Below are 12,791 nucleotides of genomic sequence, written 5' to 3' on the forward strand. Positions count from 1 at the left end.
TTAATCGCTCTTGCAATGTTAAAAATATTCAAAAGTTCATAAGTCCCAAATATTATTCTTGAGGTTTCCCTAAATTATTAAAAGAAATATTACAAACATATTCAAATTAGCATTTTCTTCTAGTTACACAAAATAATTCCTGCAGAGTCCAGAGTCCATATTTCTTCAGCTCTCCTTTCTTGATGACACACTGGTGACAAAAATCTTTCTTTCAAATTCTTCAGAAGAATACAGAACATACTCAAGAAACTTAGCATGAAGAGTTTAATATTTGAAAAACAATGTTGCTATTTCTTTCATGTTATTCTTATTACAATAGTAATCAATAAGAAATGCTATTTGTTTATAATTTCGATAGACACCGTCAACCCTGTCTTGCACCAAGAGTTTGCCATTGGTCATAATATCTCCTATTTCCAGGACACCACGTCCTCCATTGAACATGGTATCAAACAGAACCACTGGACCTGGATCACTGTACATGGAACTGCGAGTCCCTAGCACGGTGAGTTGAACTGCTTCTACTACTCTGAGGAACTATAAAACAGAAGGCATTACTCTTCGTACATTTCTTAGTAGACATGGTGGAGTAGTTCTAGTGAATGAGATTGTGGGTTTTGATCCCATGTGAAGTAGGTGGATGCTTCAAGCAAGGAAATTTATAAGGAAACAAATCATACATGTTTTAATAATAACGCTATTAGTTTTATGCCCCACAAAATACTTTAATGGTTTTTGGAGATGCTGAGGAGCCAGAATTTGTCTCAAAAGAGTTTTTAATATATTATCTCTAGTGGCTTAACGTCGCACTAACACATCGAAGGTTTTCGATGATGCAAGGATGGGAAAGTGATAGAATTGGTTTAGTTGCGGCCATGGCATTTGCATTATGTCAAAATGCGAACACATTGTAAAACCATCTTCAGGGCTGTCAACAGTGGGATTCAAACCCACTATTTCCTTAATGCAAGCTCACAACTATGTGACCCAATATGTATGGCCAACGTGCTCTATTTTATGTGCTGATAAATCTCTCAACATGAGACTGGCATATTTGAGAACCTCCACAAACCACCAGAATGAGTTGAGATCGAATCCACCAGCTTGAGATCAAAAAGCCACCACTTCTACCATCTCAGCCACTCTGCCAATTTATACATATTTTCGAGTACCGGTACAGGGAAGTTCAGCAATGGCTTGACCATTCTTGAATATTAATTCTAAAATCATTTCTATTTGTGGGTTCAACTTTTAAATACACAAAAGAATAATACACTACAAATAATTGGTAAATGTAGTCATACAAAGAAAGAACCTACGGAAAAGAAGGATTCTGTCATTTTCATATTTAACAACAGTAATTTATATCATCTCAAAAATATATTTAAAACACAGAATTTCAATATTGCATTCAGAACAAACAACACCAATTCAAAGCTTTTCTACAACACAAACATTTTAAACTATAAAAATAAACACTTGATTCCTGGCGTTTACAAACTTGAATGTCCTCACTGCGACACAGGCAGGGAGGAAGAATATGTCCAGGAACCATAATAAATTCTCTACTTTGAATGAACATATGACAGGTTCATTCAGTCATTTTCTCCTATAGATCATAATTTAGTCATCATACAAATCTATCTATATATATATACTAGCAAGATACCCGTGCTTCGCCACGGTATTACACTGAAATTTATTATTGAATGCTTATTGTTTTAGATATATAATCCGCCGAAATTTGCCATCTGACTCGATTTCTGCGAGAATCCGCCAAAATTCGCGATCTGACTCGTTTTCTAAGAGATTACGGCAAGTTTCCTCCCGTTTTTCAATCTTTCTTTGCAGCAATCGATATCGTACTTCCCGGGCTAGGTGCAGGTATTCCACCCGGTCAGTTGGGTCCCTAAATATTTGCCATCTTTTCCTATAAGCATTTTTAATATCGATCAAATCCTTCAGGAGATCCGGCGTGGTGTCGTCTCGGGTGCCTTGGCGGTACTGAACCCACGGCCGGACTGCATTATTAGTAATTACCCGTCCAGGACCCGTTTCCAGCGCGATCCGCACATTTGTCGACGGTCCAGAACATTATTATTATTATTATTATTATTATTATTATTATTATTATTGATAGTTGCTTTACGTCGCACTGACACAGATAGGTCTTATAGCGACGACGGGACAGGAAAGGGCTAGGAGTGGGAAGGAAGCGGCCGTGGCCTTAATTAAGGTACAGCCTCAGCATTTGCCTGGTGTGAAAATGGGAAACCACGGAAAACCATCTTCAGGGCTTCCGACAGTGGGGTTCGAACCTAATGTCTCCCGAATACTGGATACTGGCCGCACTTAAGCGACTCCAGGATCGAGCTCGGTATTATTATTATTATTATTATTATTATTATTATCATCATTATTATTATTATTATTATTATTATTATTATTATTATTATTATTATTATTATTATTATTATTATTATTATTATTATTATTATTATTATAGATGTTCTGGACCCCACAGCAAGATGCAAGACCGCTACTTGGCGGTAAATTACATCTGCTGCCATTGTCTTCGTTGACAATGTGATCTGCACCATTGTCGCGCGTAGGCAAGTGTGCGGGATTTCTGGCGATACGAATGACATACTTCCGTGCATTATTGACCTTATTATAGAGGTGAACAATTTGACGGTCAATCTCTTTTCTATCGTTTATTTCAAAAGTGTTCGCATTTTTATTTAAATGCCAGGAGAATCTAGTGTATTCTAAGAACGTTCTTCGAAGGAAAAGATGGCTGTTGAAGACGAACCCAGGAAAGATTAAAAATGATCGGTTTATGATCAGAATAAGTACATCGAAAATCTACAGCCTGTTTGCAGTCATTCGACAGGGTCAGGAATGGAATGAATAAAGCCCCATCTAGCGGCGACAATAGGAATAGTGCCGGCTGCCGAAGCCTGTCGCACTCCTCTGGGGCAATGATCGATGAATGACAAATGAAATATTGGACAGTGTTGCTGGAATGAATGATGACAGGGAAAACTGGAGTATCCTTAGAAAATCCTGTCCCACCTCCGTTTTGTCCAGCACAAATGTCACATGGAGTGACCGGGATTTGAACCACGGAATCCAGCTGTGAGAGGGCGGCGCGCTACCGCATAAGCAACGCAGGCTCCTTGTAAGTACATCATGAACAGTAAAATCAATTGGTCTCTCATCCTTTTAACCCCACCGTCGTTAAGTTTATTTACCCCCCCCCCCAACAAAAAGAAGGCGTGTTTCTTTATGTTTAAAGGAGATTCCGAACACCAATGTCCACGTCTATTACCTTCAGTTTTGAGATATAAGTATCCCCATAAAAATAATTCACTTTTTTCACTTCCTTTCACACTCTATCCTCCCCCAATCCTAAGTGAATTTTCCGGCAAAAAATACTTGTTTCTTTAATAGTAAAGGATCTTCTAAATACCAATTATCACGACTCTAACTTTTTGGTTTTTAATTTATGTGTCCTCATGAAAGGAATTCAACTCCTTTTCACTCCCGCCCCCATGATGTTTTCCGCCCCAAAACGCGTTTTTCTTTGTTTTAAAGGAGATACAAATACCAATATTCACGTCTGTAACAACATTAGATTTATAATTAGATGTATGTATTCTCATACAATTAAGTCAATTAATTTTTCAATTCTTTCACCCCCCTCCCCTTCATTGGATTTTTCGAGAATACGTGTTTCTTTACTTTTAAAGCAGATTCCAAATATCAAATTTGACGTCTGTAACATCTTCATTTTTGAGATATCAGTAGCCTAATTAAAAGAATTCCACACCATTTTCAGTCACATTACCCCCCCCCTCCACCCAAGTGGTATTTCCGAAATTAAAAATACACGTTCCTTTATTTTTATAGAGATAGAAAAGATCATTTTTCACTTCTGTAACATGTTAAGTTTTTTTGGATATACTGTAGAAATTCTCATTTTAAAATTTCACCCCCTTTTATTTCCCCTTAAATGGAGTTTCCAAACACAAATCACCTATATTTCTTTATTTTTAAAGGAGATTCTAAATACCAACTTTTTACATCTGTAAACATTTAAGGTTTTAAGATGTAGACACACTCATTTTAAAAATTCACCCCCCATTATTTGTATTTTCCAAAACGAAAAAGTACCTATTTCTTTACTTTTAAAGTAGATCCCAAATACCAATTTTGAGGTCTGTAATATCTTCAGGTTCTGAAATAAAAGTAGCCTCATTAAAGGCATTCAACCCATTTTTCACCCTTTTCCATCCTTCCTACTGGGATTTTCCGAAAACAAAAATACGTGTTTCTTTATTTTTAAAGGAGATTCTAAATACCAAATTTTACATCTATAAACTTTAAAAGCTTTAAGATATGGATACACTCATTTTAAAACTTCACCCCTTTTCACCCCCCATTAATTGGACTTTCCAAAAACAATAAATACGTGTTTCCTTATTTTTAAAAGAGATCCTAAACACCAATTTTCAGGTCTGTAATATCTTCATTTTCTGAGATATAAGTATCCTCATTAAAGGCATTCAACCCCTTTTTCACCCCTTTTCACCCCTCCTATTGGGATTTTCCGAAAACAATAAAAATACGTGTTTCTTTATTTTTAATGAAGATTCTAAATACCAAGTTTTTCATCTGTAAACTTTAAAAGTTTTGAGATATAGATGCACTCATTTTAAAAATTATCCCCCTTTTCACCCTCCCATTCATCGGATTTTCCAAAAACAGAAAAATACGTGTTTCTTTGTTTTTAAAATAGATAAAAAGTACCAATTTTCAGGTCTGTAATATCTTCAGTTTCTGAGATATAACTACCGGTATCCTGATTAAAGGAATTCAACCCCCTTTTCACCCGTTCTCACCCCTCCTATTGGGATTTTCTGAAAACGAAAAAATACGTGTTTCCTTATTTTTAAAGAAGATTCTAAATACCAAATTTTATTACTCTAAACCTTTAAGTTTTTGAGATACAGATATTCTCATTTTAAAAATTAACTCCCCTTTTGACCCCCTTAGCGACGGAATATCAAGAAATCCTCTCTTAGCGAGCACCTACATCTTAATATGAATGTAACCCCAAAATTTCATTTCTTTGTGTCCAGTAGTTTTGGCTCGGCGATGATGAATCAGTCAGTCAGTCAGTCAGTCAGTCAGTCAGGACAAGCTATTTTATATATATATATATATATATATATATATATATGTAAAATAACATGTTCTGACTGACTGACTGACTGACTGACTGACTGACTGACTGACTGACTGACTGATTCTTCATCGCCGAGTCAAAACTACTGGACGTAAAGAAATGAAATATTGGGGATACATTTATATTAAAGTGTAAGTCCTTACTAAGCGAGGATTTTGGATATTTCATCTCTAAGGGGGAGAAAAGGGGGGGAGTTGTTTAAATGAGCATATCTATATCTCAAAAACTTAAAAGTTTGCAGACGTAAAATTGGGATTTATAATCTCATTAAAAAATAAGGAAACACGCATCTTTTTGTTTTTGAAAAATCCCCTTAAGGGGGTGGTGTGAAAAAGGTGAAAAAGGGGTTGAATACCTGTTCCGAGAATACTTATATCTCAAAAACTGAAGATGACACAGAGATGAAAATTGGTATTTTGAATCGCCTTTAAAAATAAAGAAATACGTATATTTTTTATTTTGAATCTCCTTTAAAAATAAAGAAATACGTATATTTTTTCTGGAAAAATGTAGGGGAGGGGGAGCAAAAGGGACTGAAAAGGGCGTTGAAATCTTTCTATTATGATAGTGATATCTAAAATACTGAAGACATTACAGAGGTGAAAATTGATATTTCGAGTCTGCCCCAAAATTAAAGAAATACGCAATTCTTTGTTTTAGAACAATCCACTTAAGGTGGTGGGATTTGAAAAATTAGTTGAATTATTTGATAAGGATACTTATATCTACAAAAACTAAAGATGTTACGGACATGAAAACTGGTATTTGGAATCTCCTCTACATACAAGGAAACACACATTCTTTTGGGGGGATCAACAAAACGGGGGGTGGGGTGAAAAAGGAGTTGAATTATTTTTATGAGGATACTTATATCTAAAAATATGAAGATCTTTCAGACATGAAAATTTGTATTTGGAATCTTCTTTCAAAGTAAAGAAAAACATATACTTTGTTTTTGTAAAACCCACTTAAGGGGGGCGAGTTAATTGAAAAATTGGTTGAATTATTTGTATGAGGATACTTATATCTAAATAACTAAATATGTTACGGACATGAAAATTGGTATTTGGAAAGTCCTTTAAAAATACAGGAACATGTATTTTGTTGTTTTCAGAAAAGGCACTTTCGGGAGTAAAACGAAGTGAAGAAATGAGCTGAATTATTTTTATGAGGATACTATCTCAAAAAGTGAAGATGTTACAGACGTAAAATCTGGTATTTGGAACCTCCTCTAGAAGTACAGAAACATTTATTATTATTTTGTTTTTGGAATATCCAGTTAGGTGGGGGTGGGAAAAGCACTGATAAAGGAGTTGAATTATTTTCACGGGGATACTTATATCTCAAAATCTGAAGATGTTACAGACGCGAAAATAGGTATTTGGAATCTCCTTAAAAAAACATGTTTTCGACTTTAGAGAAGACTGTTTCCCTCATGTACATTTCTATGTCACATGGTAATCTTAGCACCAAAAGGCAATACTGTGGGTGCGGCAAGGCATTGAGGGGTATGAGGGAGGAGTTGAAGAGTTTGAGGGAGATAATTAGGATTCTCACAGAAGACAGGAAGAAAGGTAGGCCTCCCTCAAACAGTATACACGTTACAGCAGGTGTAAATGAGGGATGGGGAGGAAAGGGGGCAACTGTAGAAGACAGGAGGTCTAATGTTCTATGGGGAAGGAGATTTCAGGCTAAGGGCTCTATTCAGGATCAGAATTCAGGACAGGTGTCTGTGAGAAATCGGTACGAGCCACTCCAGTAGAGCAACAGAGGGAAGATGAGGAACAGGGAACTCTTGCTTAGATGTGCGCAAGTAGGAGGAAGGGAAAAGGTAGTAGGAAAGGAAAATGTAGAGTAGAGGATAGGAAAAGGGAGGTGGAACAGGGTCATGGGACGGAGAAAAGGGAAGAGGAAGTAGCTTCTGCAGCTATCACGGAAGATAGGGCTGACCAGGAGGGGATCAGAGGAGGTGGGTAGTGTTGAGGCTCTGGTCATGGGGGATTCCATCATTAGACACGTGGGGAAAGTGTGTGGAGGAAAGGGAACCAGGGTAGAGTGTTATACAGGAATTAGGTTGAGGAAGATGCTGAGAAAAGTAGAAGAGAAGGAGGAGGGGAAGGAGAAGGTAGCAGTGTTTCACATTGGTGCCAACAACGTAAGGCAAGCTAATGTAAGTACCAACATAGTTGGGGATGTGCGGGATCTGGTAAATGCAGCACGGGTGAAGTTTAAGAAAGCAGAGATTGTTATCAGTGGAATACTGTGTAGGAGGGATACTGACTGGAGGGTGATTGGGGATTTAAATGAGAGTATGGAGTGGGTATGTGGGAAACTGGGAGTGAAATTTCTAGATCCTAATGGGTGGGTGGGAGATAGAGATCTGCACTCAGATGGCCTTCACTTAAACCGCAGCGATACGTATAAGTTAGGAAATTTGTTTAGAAGGGTAATAGGGAGGTACATTCAGGGAAACGGTGTTGTCTAGGGAGCGGTGATGCGGGTACAGAGATCTGGAAGTCAATTACGGATGACATAAAAATGTTAGTGTTTAACTGTTGAAGTACTGTAAAGAAAGGAATATAATTAATTTAAAAGATAAGTAATTTAAAAGATACATATTTACCAGGTATTGTAATAGGAGTTGAATCATGGCTGAGAAATTATATAATGGATGCAGAAATTTTCTCACGAAACTGGAGTATGTATCGTAGATATAGGATAGGAATGGTGGGAGGAGGAGTATTCATTCTGGTGAAAGAAGAATTTGTAAGCTATGAAAAAGTTAAAGATGAGAAACATGAAATTCTAGGTGTAAGGCTCATTTCTAAAGATAATAGGCAACTTGATGTCTTTGGAGTGTACAGACCGGGAAAGGGTAGTGCTGACATGGATTCAGAATTATTTGATAAGATAATCAGCTATGTGGGAAACGACATGGAAAGGAATGTTATTCTAGCGGGAGATCTTAATTTACCAAATGTCAATTGGGAAGGAAATGCAAACGACAGGAAGGATGGCCAACAAATGGCAAATAAGCTGTATGGGAAGGGCAGCTGATTCAGAAATTGATGGAACCAACTAGAGGGAAAAATATCCTGGACGTGGTCCTGATAAAACCAAATGAGCTCTATAGAGAAACCGAAGTAATAGATGGTATTAGTGATCACGAAGCTGATTAGTCGTAGTTAAAAATAAATGTGATAGAAAGGAAGGTTTCAAAAGTAGGACTATTAGGCAGTACCATATGGCTGATAAAGCAGGCATGAAGCTGTTTTAAAAAATAAGAATGTAAACAGACTCTGGGATGGGTTTTAAGAAATTGTTGAGGAATGTGAAAACAGGTTTGTACCTTTAAAGGTTGTAAAGAATGATAAAGATCCGCCTTATTATAATAGAGAAATAAAGAGACTAAGAATCAGGTGCATATTGGAAAGAAATATAGTTAGAAATGGCTGTGGAAGTAAGGAGAAATTGTAGGAACTTACCAGGAAATTGAATCTAGCAAAGAAGGCAGCTGAGGATAACATTATGCCAAGCATAATTGGCAGTCATACAAATTTTAGTGAAAAATGGAATGGTAAGTATAGGTACTTTAAGGCAGAAACATGTTCCAAGAAGGATATTCCAGGAATAATTTATGAACAAGGAGAGTGTGTATGTGAGGATCTTCAAAAGGAAGAAGTATTCAGTCAGCAGTATGTAAAGATTGTTGGTTACAAGGAAAATGTCCAGATAGAGGAGGTGACTATTAAAATTTACATATGATAACAATGATATTTACAATAAGATACAAAATCGAAAACTAGAACAGCGGCTGGAATTGATAAGATTGCTGGGGATATACTAAAGACAATGGGTTGGGATATGGTACCATATCTGAAGTACTTATTTGATTATTGTTTGGTTGAAGGAGCTATAACAAATGGATGGAGAGTTGCTATAGTAGCCCCTGTGTAGAAAGGAAAGGGTGATAGACATAAAGCTGAAAATTACAGGCCAGTAAGTTTGATATGCGTTGCATGTATGCTTTGGGAAGGCATCGTTTCTGATTATATAAGACATGTTTGCGAAATTAATAACTGGTTCGATAAGAAGACAATTCAGTTTTAGGAAAGGTTATTCCACTGAAGCTCAACTTGTAGGATTCCAGCAAGTTATACAAGATATTTTGGATTCTGGAGGTCAAATGGACCATATCGCGATTGACCTGTCTAAAGCATTTGATAGGGTGGATCATGGGAGACTACTGGCAGAAACGAGTGCAATTGGACTAGATAAAAGTGTGACTAAATGGGTTGCTATATTTCTAGAAAATAGATCTCAGAGAATTAGAGTAGACGATGCTGTATCTGACCCTGTAATAATTAAAAGGGGAATTCTTCAAAGCTGTATTATTAGACTTTTCTTATATATATAAATGATATGAGTAAACAAGTGGAATCAGATGTAAGGCTTTTTGCGGATGATGTTATTCTGCATAGAGTAATAAATAAGTTACAATATTGTGTGTGAGCATCTGCAAAATGACCTCGATAATGTTGTGAGAGGGACAATACGCAATGGTATGATGATAAACGGGGTTAAAAGTCAGGTTGTGAGTTTCACAAATAGGAAAATTCCTCTCAGTTTTAATTACTGCATTGATGGGTTGAATGTTCCTTTTGGGGATCATCGTAAGTATCTGGGTGTTAATATAAGGAAAGATCTTCTTTGCGGTAATCACGTAAATGGGATTGTAAATGAAGGATACAGATCTCAGTACATGGTTATGAGGGTGTTTAGGGGTTGTAATAAGGATATAAAGGACAGGGCTTGTACGTCTCTGGTAAGACCCCAACTAGAGTATGGTTCCAGTGTATGGGACCCTCACCAGGATTACTTGATTAAAGAACTGGAAAAAAATCCAAAGAAAAGCAGCTCGATTTGTTCTGGGTGATTTTCGACAAAAGATTGGCGTTACAAAAATGTTGCAAATTTTGGGCTGGGAAGAACTGGGAGAAAGGAGACTGGTATGTCCGGAGCTGTCAGCGGAGAAATGGCGTGGAATGACATTCGTAGACGAATAAATTTGAGTGGCGTCTTTAAAAGTAGGAAAGATCACAATATGAAGATAAAGTTGGGAAACAAGAGGACAAATTGGGGCAAATATTCATTTATAGGAAGGGGAGTTAGGGATTAGAATAATTACCAAGGGAGATGTTCAATAAATTTCCAATGTGATTGAAATCTTTTAAGAAAAGGCTAGGAAAATAACAAATAGGGAATCTGCCACGTGGGCGACTGCCGTAAATGCAGCTCAGTACCGGTATTGATTGATTGATACCACAAACGTGGTTTTCAAAAATTTTCTGGGGTAAATGAAACTCAGTTTTTCGGTGAGACTTTATACCTTAGGGGTTTTCAGGTAATGTCCTAGTACAGTACCGAGTGACGATTACTTTTAACAAATAACGAAATCCACGCGAGCAAAGCCGCTCGTAACTGCTAGTCTCTCTCTCTCTGTATGTGTATATATATATATACAGTGCACTCCCAATTATCCGCGTGCAGATAATTCGTTCTGCGGTTAATTCGCGGGTCGCAGAGAGTTATTTGTTAAACTATTATAATTAATTCCTTTGGAAGGACTTCAGTTTGTTGGGTGCTCTTCTTGTAGCCAATAATTCATGGGCTTCAGTGACAATCATATTTTGAACAGGCAACGTAGTCTCGCTACGATGATATCATTACTGAAAAACCTGGATAAATACCATGATGAGGAAGAAAGTGACATTATTGAGTGGTTAGACGTCGATAAGGACGATTATGGTTTCAGACATGAAAGTGAGGAAGATATTGTACGGAATTTGGTAGTTGGTGAGGAAGACGGAGATACAGATGATACCGAGCTTGATAGCTTCAGTCACGTAAGTGCGGCCAGTATCCAGTGTTCGGGAGATAGTAGGTTCGAACCCCACTGTCGGCAGCCCTGAAAATGGTTTTCCGTGGTTTCCCATTTTCACACCAGGAAAATGCTGGGGCTGTACCTTAATTAAGGCCACGGCCGCTTCCTTCCCACTCCCAGCCCTTCCCTGTCCCATCGTCGCCATAAGACCTATCTGTGTCGGCGCGACGTAAAGCAACTAGCAAATAAAAAGATACAGATGATATCGTGTTTGGGAGTGATGCAACGGAAACTCCGGAAGTTTCCCACAGCCGAGATATATAGTGTCTCTATAGACCCACTTATCTCTTACATAGAAAATAGAGATAAATTTTCATTTTCAGATATTGATTTCTTGAGAAATGTACGATCCAAAATTAGAAAAAATGAACAATCGTGTAAGAAACAAAAAAGTGATGACCGATATTCTTCGTTAGATATGAATGTTGGGATAATACACATGGGCAATTTGTAATTTTTCTCTAGTGCATCTTACAATACAATGTTAAGTGTTATAATTATTTTCTGCTTGTTCGTAAAATATATTTCGTTATTTTAACCTATGGTTTTGTTTTTACCAGGCTTAAAAATGACTGCGGATAATTCGCGGTTTTCGATAATTAGCGGAAGTGCATGCATTAATTACCGCGAATTAATGGGAGCGCACTGTATATTTATAAAAGTAGCAAGATATCCGTGCTTCGCTACGGTATTATACAGAAATTTATAATTGAATGCTTATCGTTTTATATATAACCCATCGATATTCGCGATCTGGCTCGTTTTCTGAGAGATTACGGCAACGTTCCTCCCATTTTTCAATCTTTCTTCCAGCAATCGATTTCGTACTTCCCGGGCTAGGTCCAGGTATTCCAGCCGGTCAGTTGGGTCCCTAAATCTTTGTCATGTGTTCCTATAAGCTTTTTTAATGTGGATCAAATCCTTGAGGAGATCCGGCGTGGTGTCGTCTTGGGTGCCTTGACGGTACTGAACCCGCGGCCGGACTGCAATCGTAGTCATTACCCGTCCAAGAACCATTTCCAGCACGGTCCGCACATTTTGACGACGGTCCAGAATATTATTATTATTATTGTTATTATTATTATTATTATTATTATTATTATTATTATTATTATTATTATTATTATTATTATTATTATTATTATTATTATTATTATTATTATTATTATTATTATTGATGTTCTGGACCCCACAGCAAGATGCAAGACCTCTACTTGGCGGTAAATTACATCTGTTGCCATTGCCATTTATGACAGTATGACTAGCACCATTGTCGCCCGTAGGCAAGTGCGCAGCAGGGATTCTGGCGATGCGGATGACGCACTTCCGTGTATTATTGACCTTATTATAGAAGTGAACAATTGCACGGTCAATCTTATACCTATCGTTTATTTAAAATCTGTTTAAATGTTTATTTATATGACAGAAGAATCTACTGTAATCTAAGAAGGTTCTCCAAAGGAAAAGATGGCTCTTGAAAACGAACCTAGGAAAGATTAAAAATGACCGGTTTATGATCAGAATAAGTACATTGAAAATCCACAGCCCGTTTCCAGTCATTCAACCGGGTCAGGAATGGAATGAATATGCCTAGCG

General features: G+C 37.2%; 1 protein-coding gene across 1 annotated transcript in view; it reads left to right on the top strand.

Moving 5' to 3' along the window:
* ppk13 (pickpocket 13) overlaps positions 1 to 12,791 on the top strand; it is a 275,049-nt gene that overhangs the window by 146,641 nt on the left and 115,617 nt on the right. The window contains exon 5 of the mRNA XM_067140082.2: positions 421 to 505. Coding sequence (XP_066996183.2) covers positions 421 to 505 — 85 coding nt within the window. The remainder of the gene's footprint in view (positions 1 to 420; positions 506 to 12,791) is intronic.

Source organism: Anabrus simplex, chromosome 2, assembly GCF_040414725.1.
Source record: "Anabrus simplex isolate iqAnaSimp1 chromosome 2, ASM4041472v1, whole genome shotgun sequence".
NCBI classification, from domain to species: Eukaryota; Metazoa; Arthropoda; class Insecta; order Orthoptera; family Tettigoniidae; genus Anabrus; species Anabrus simplex.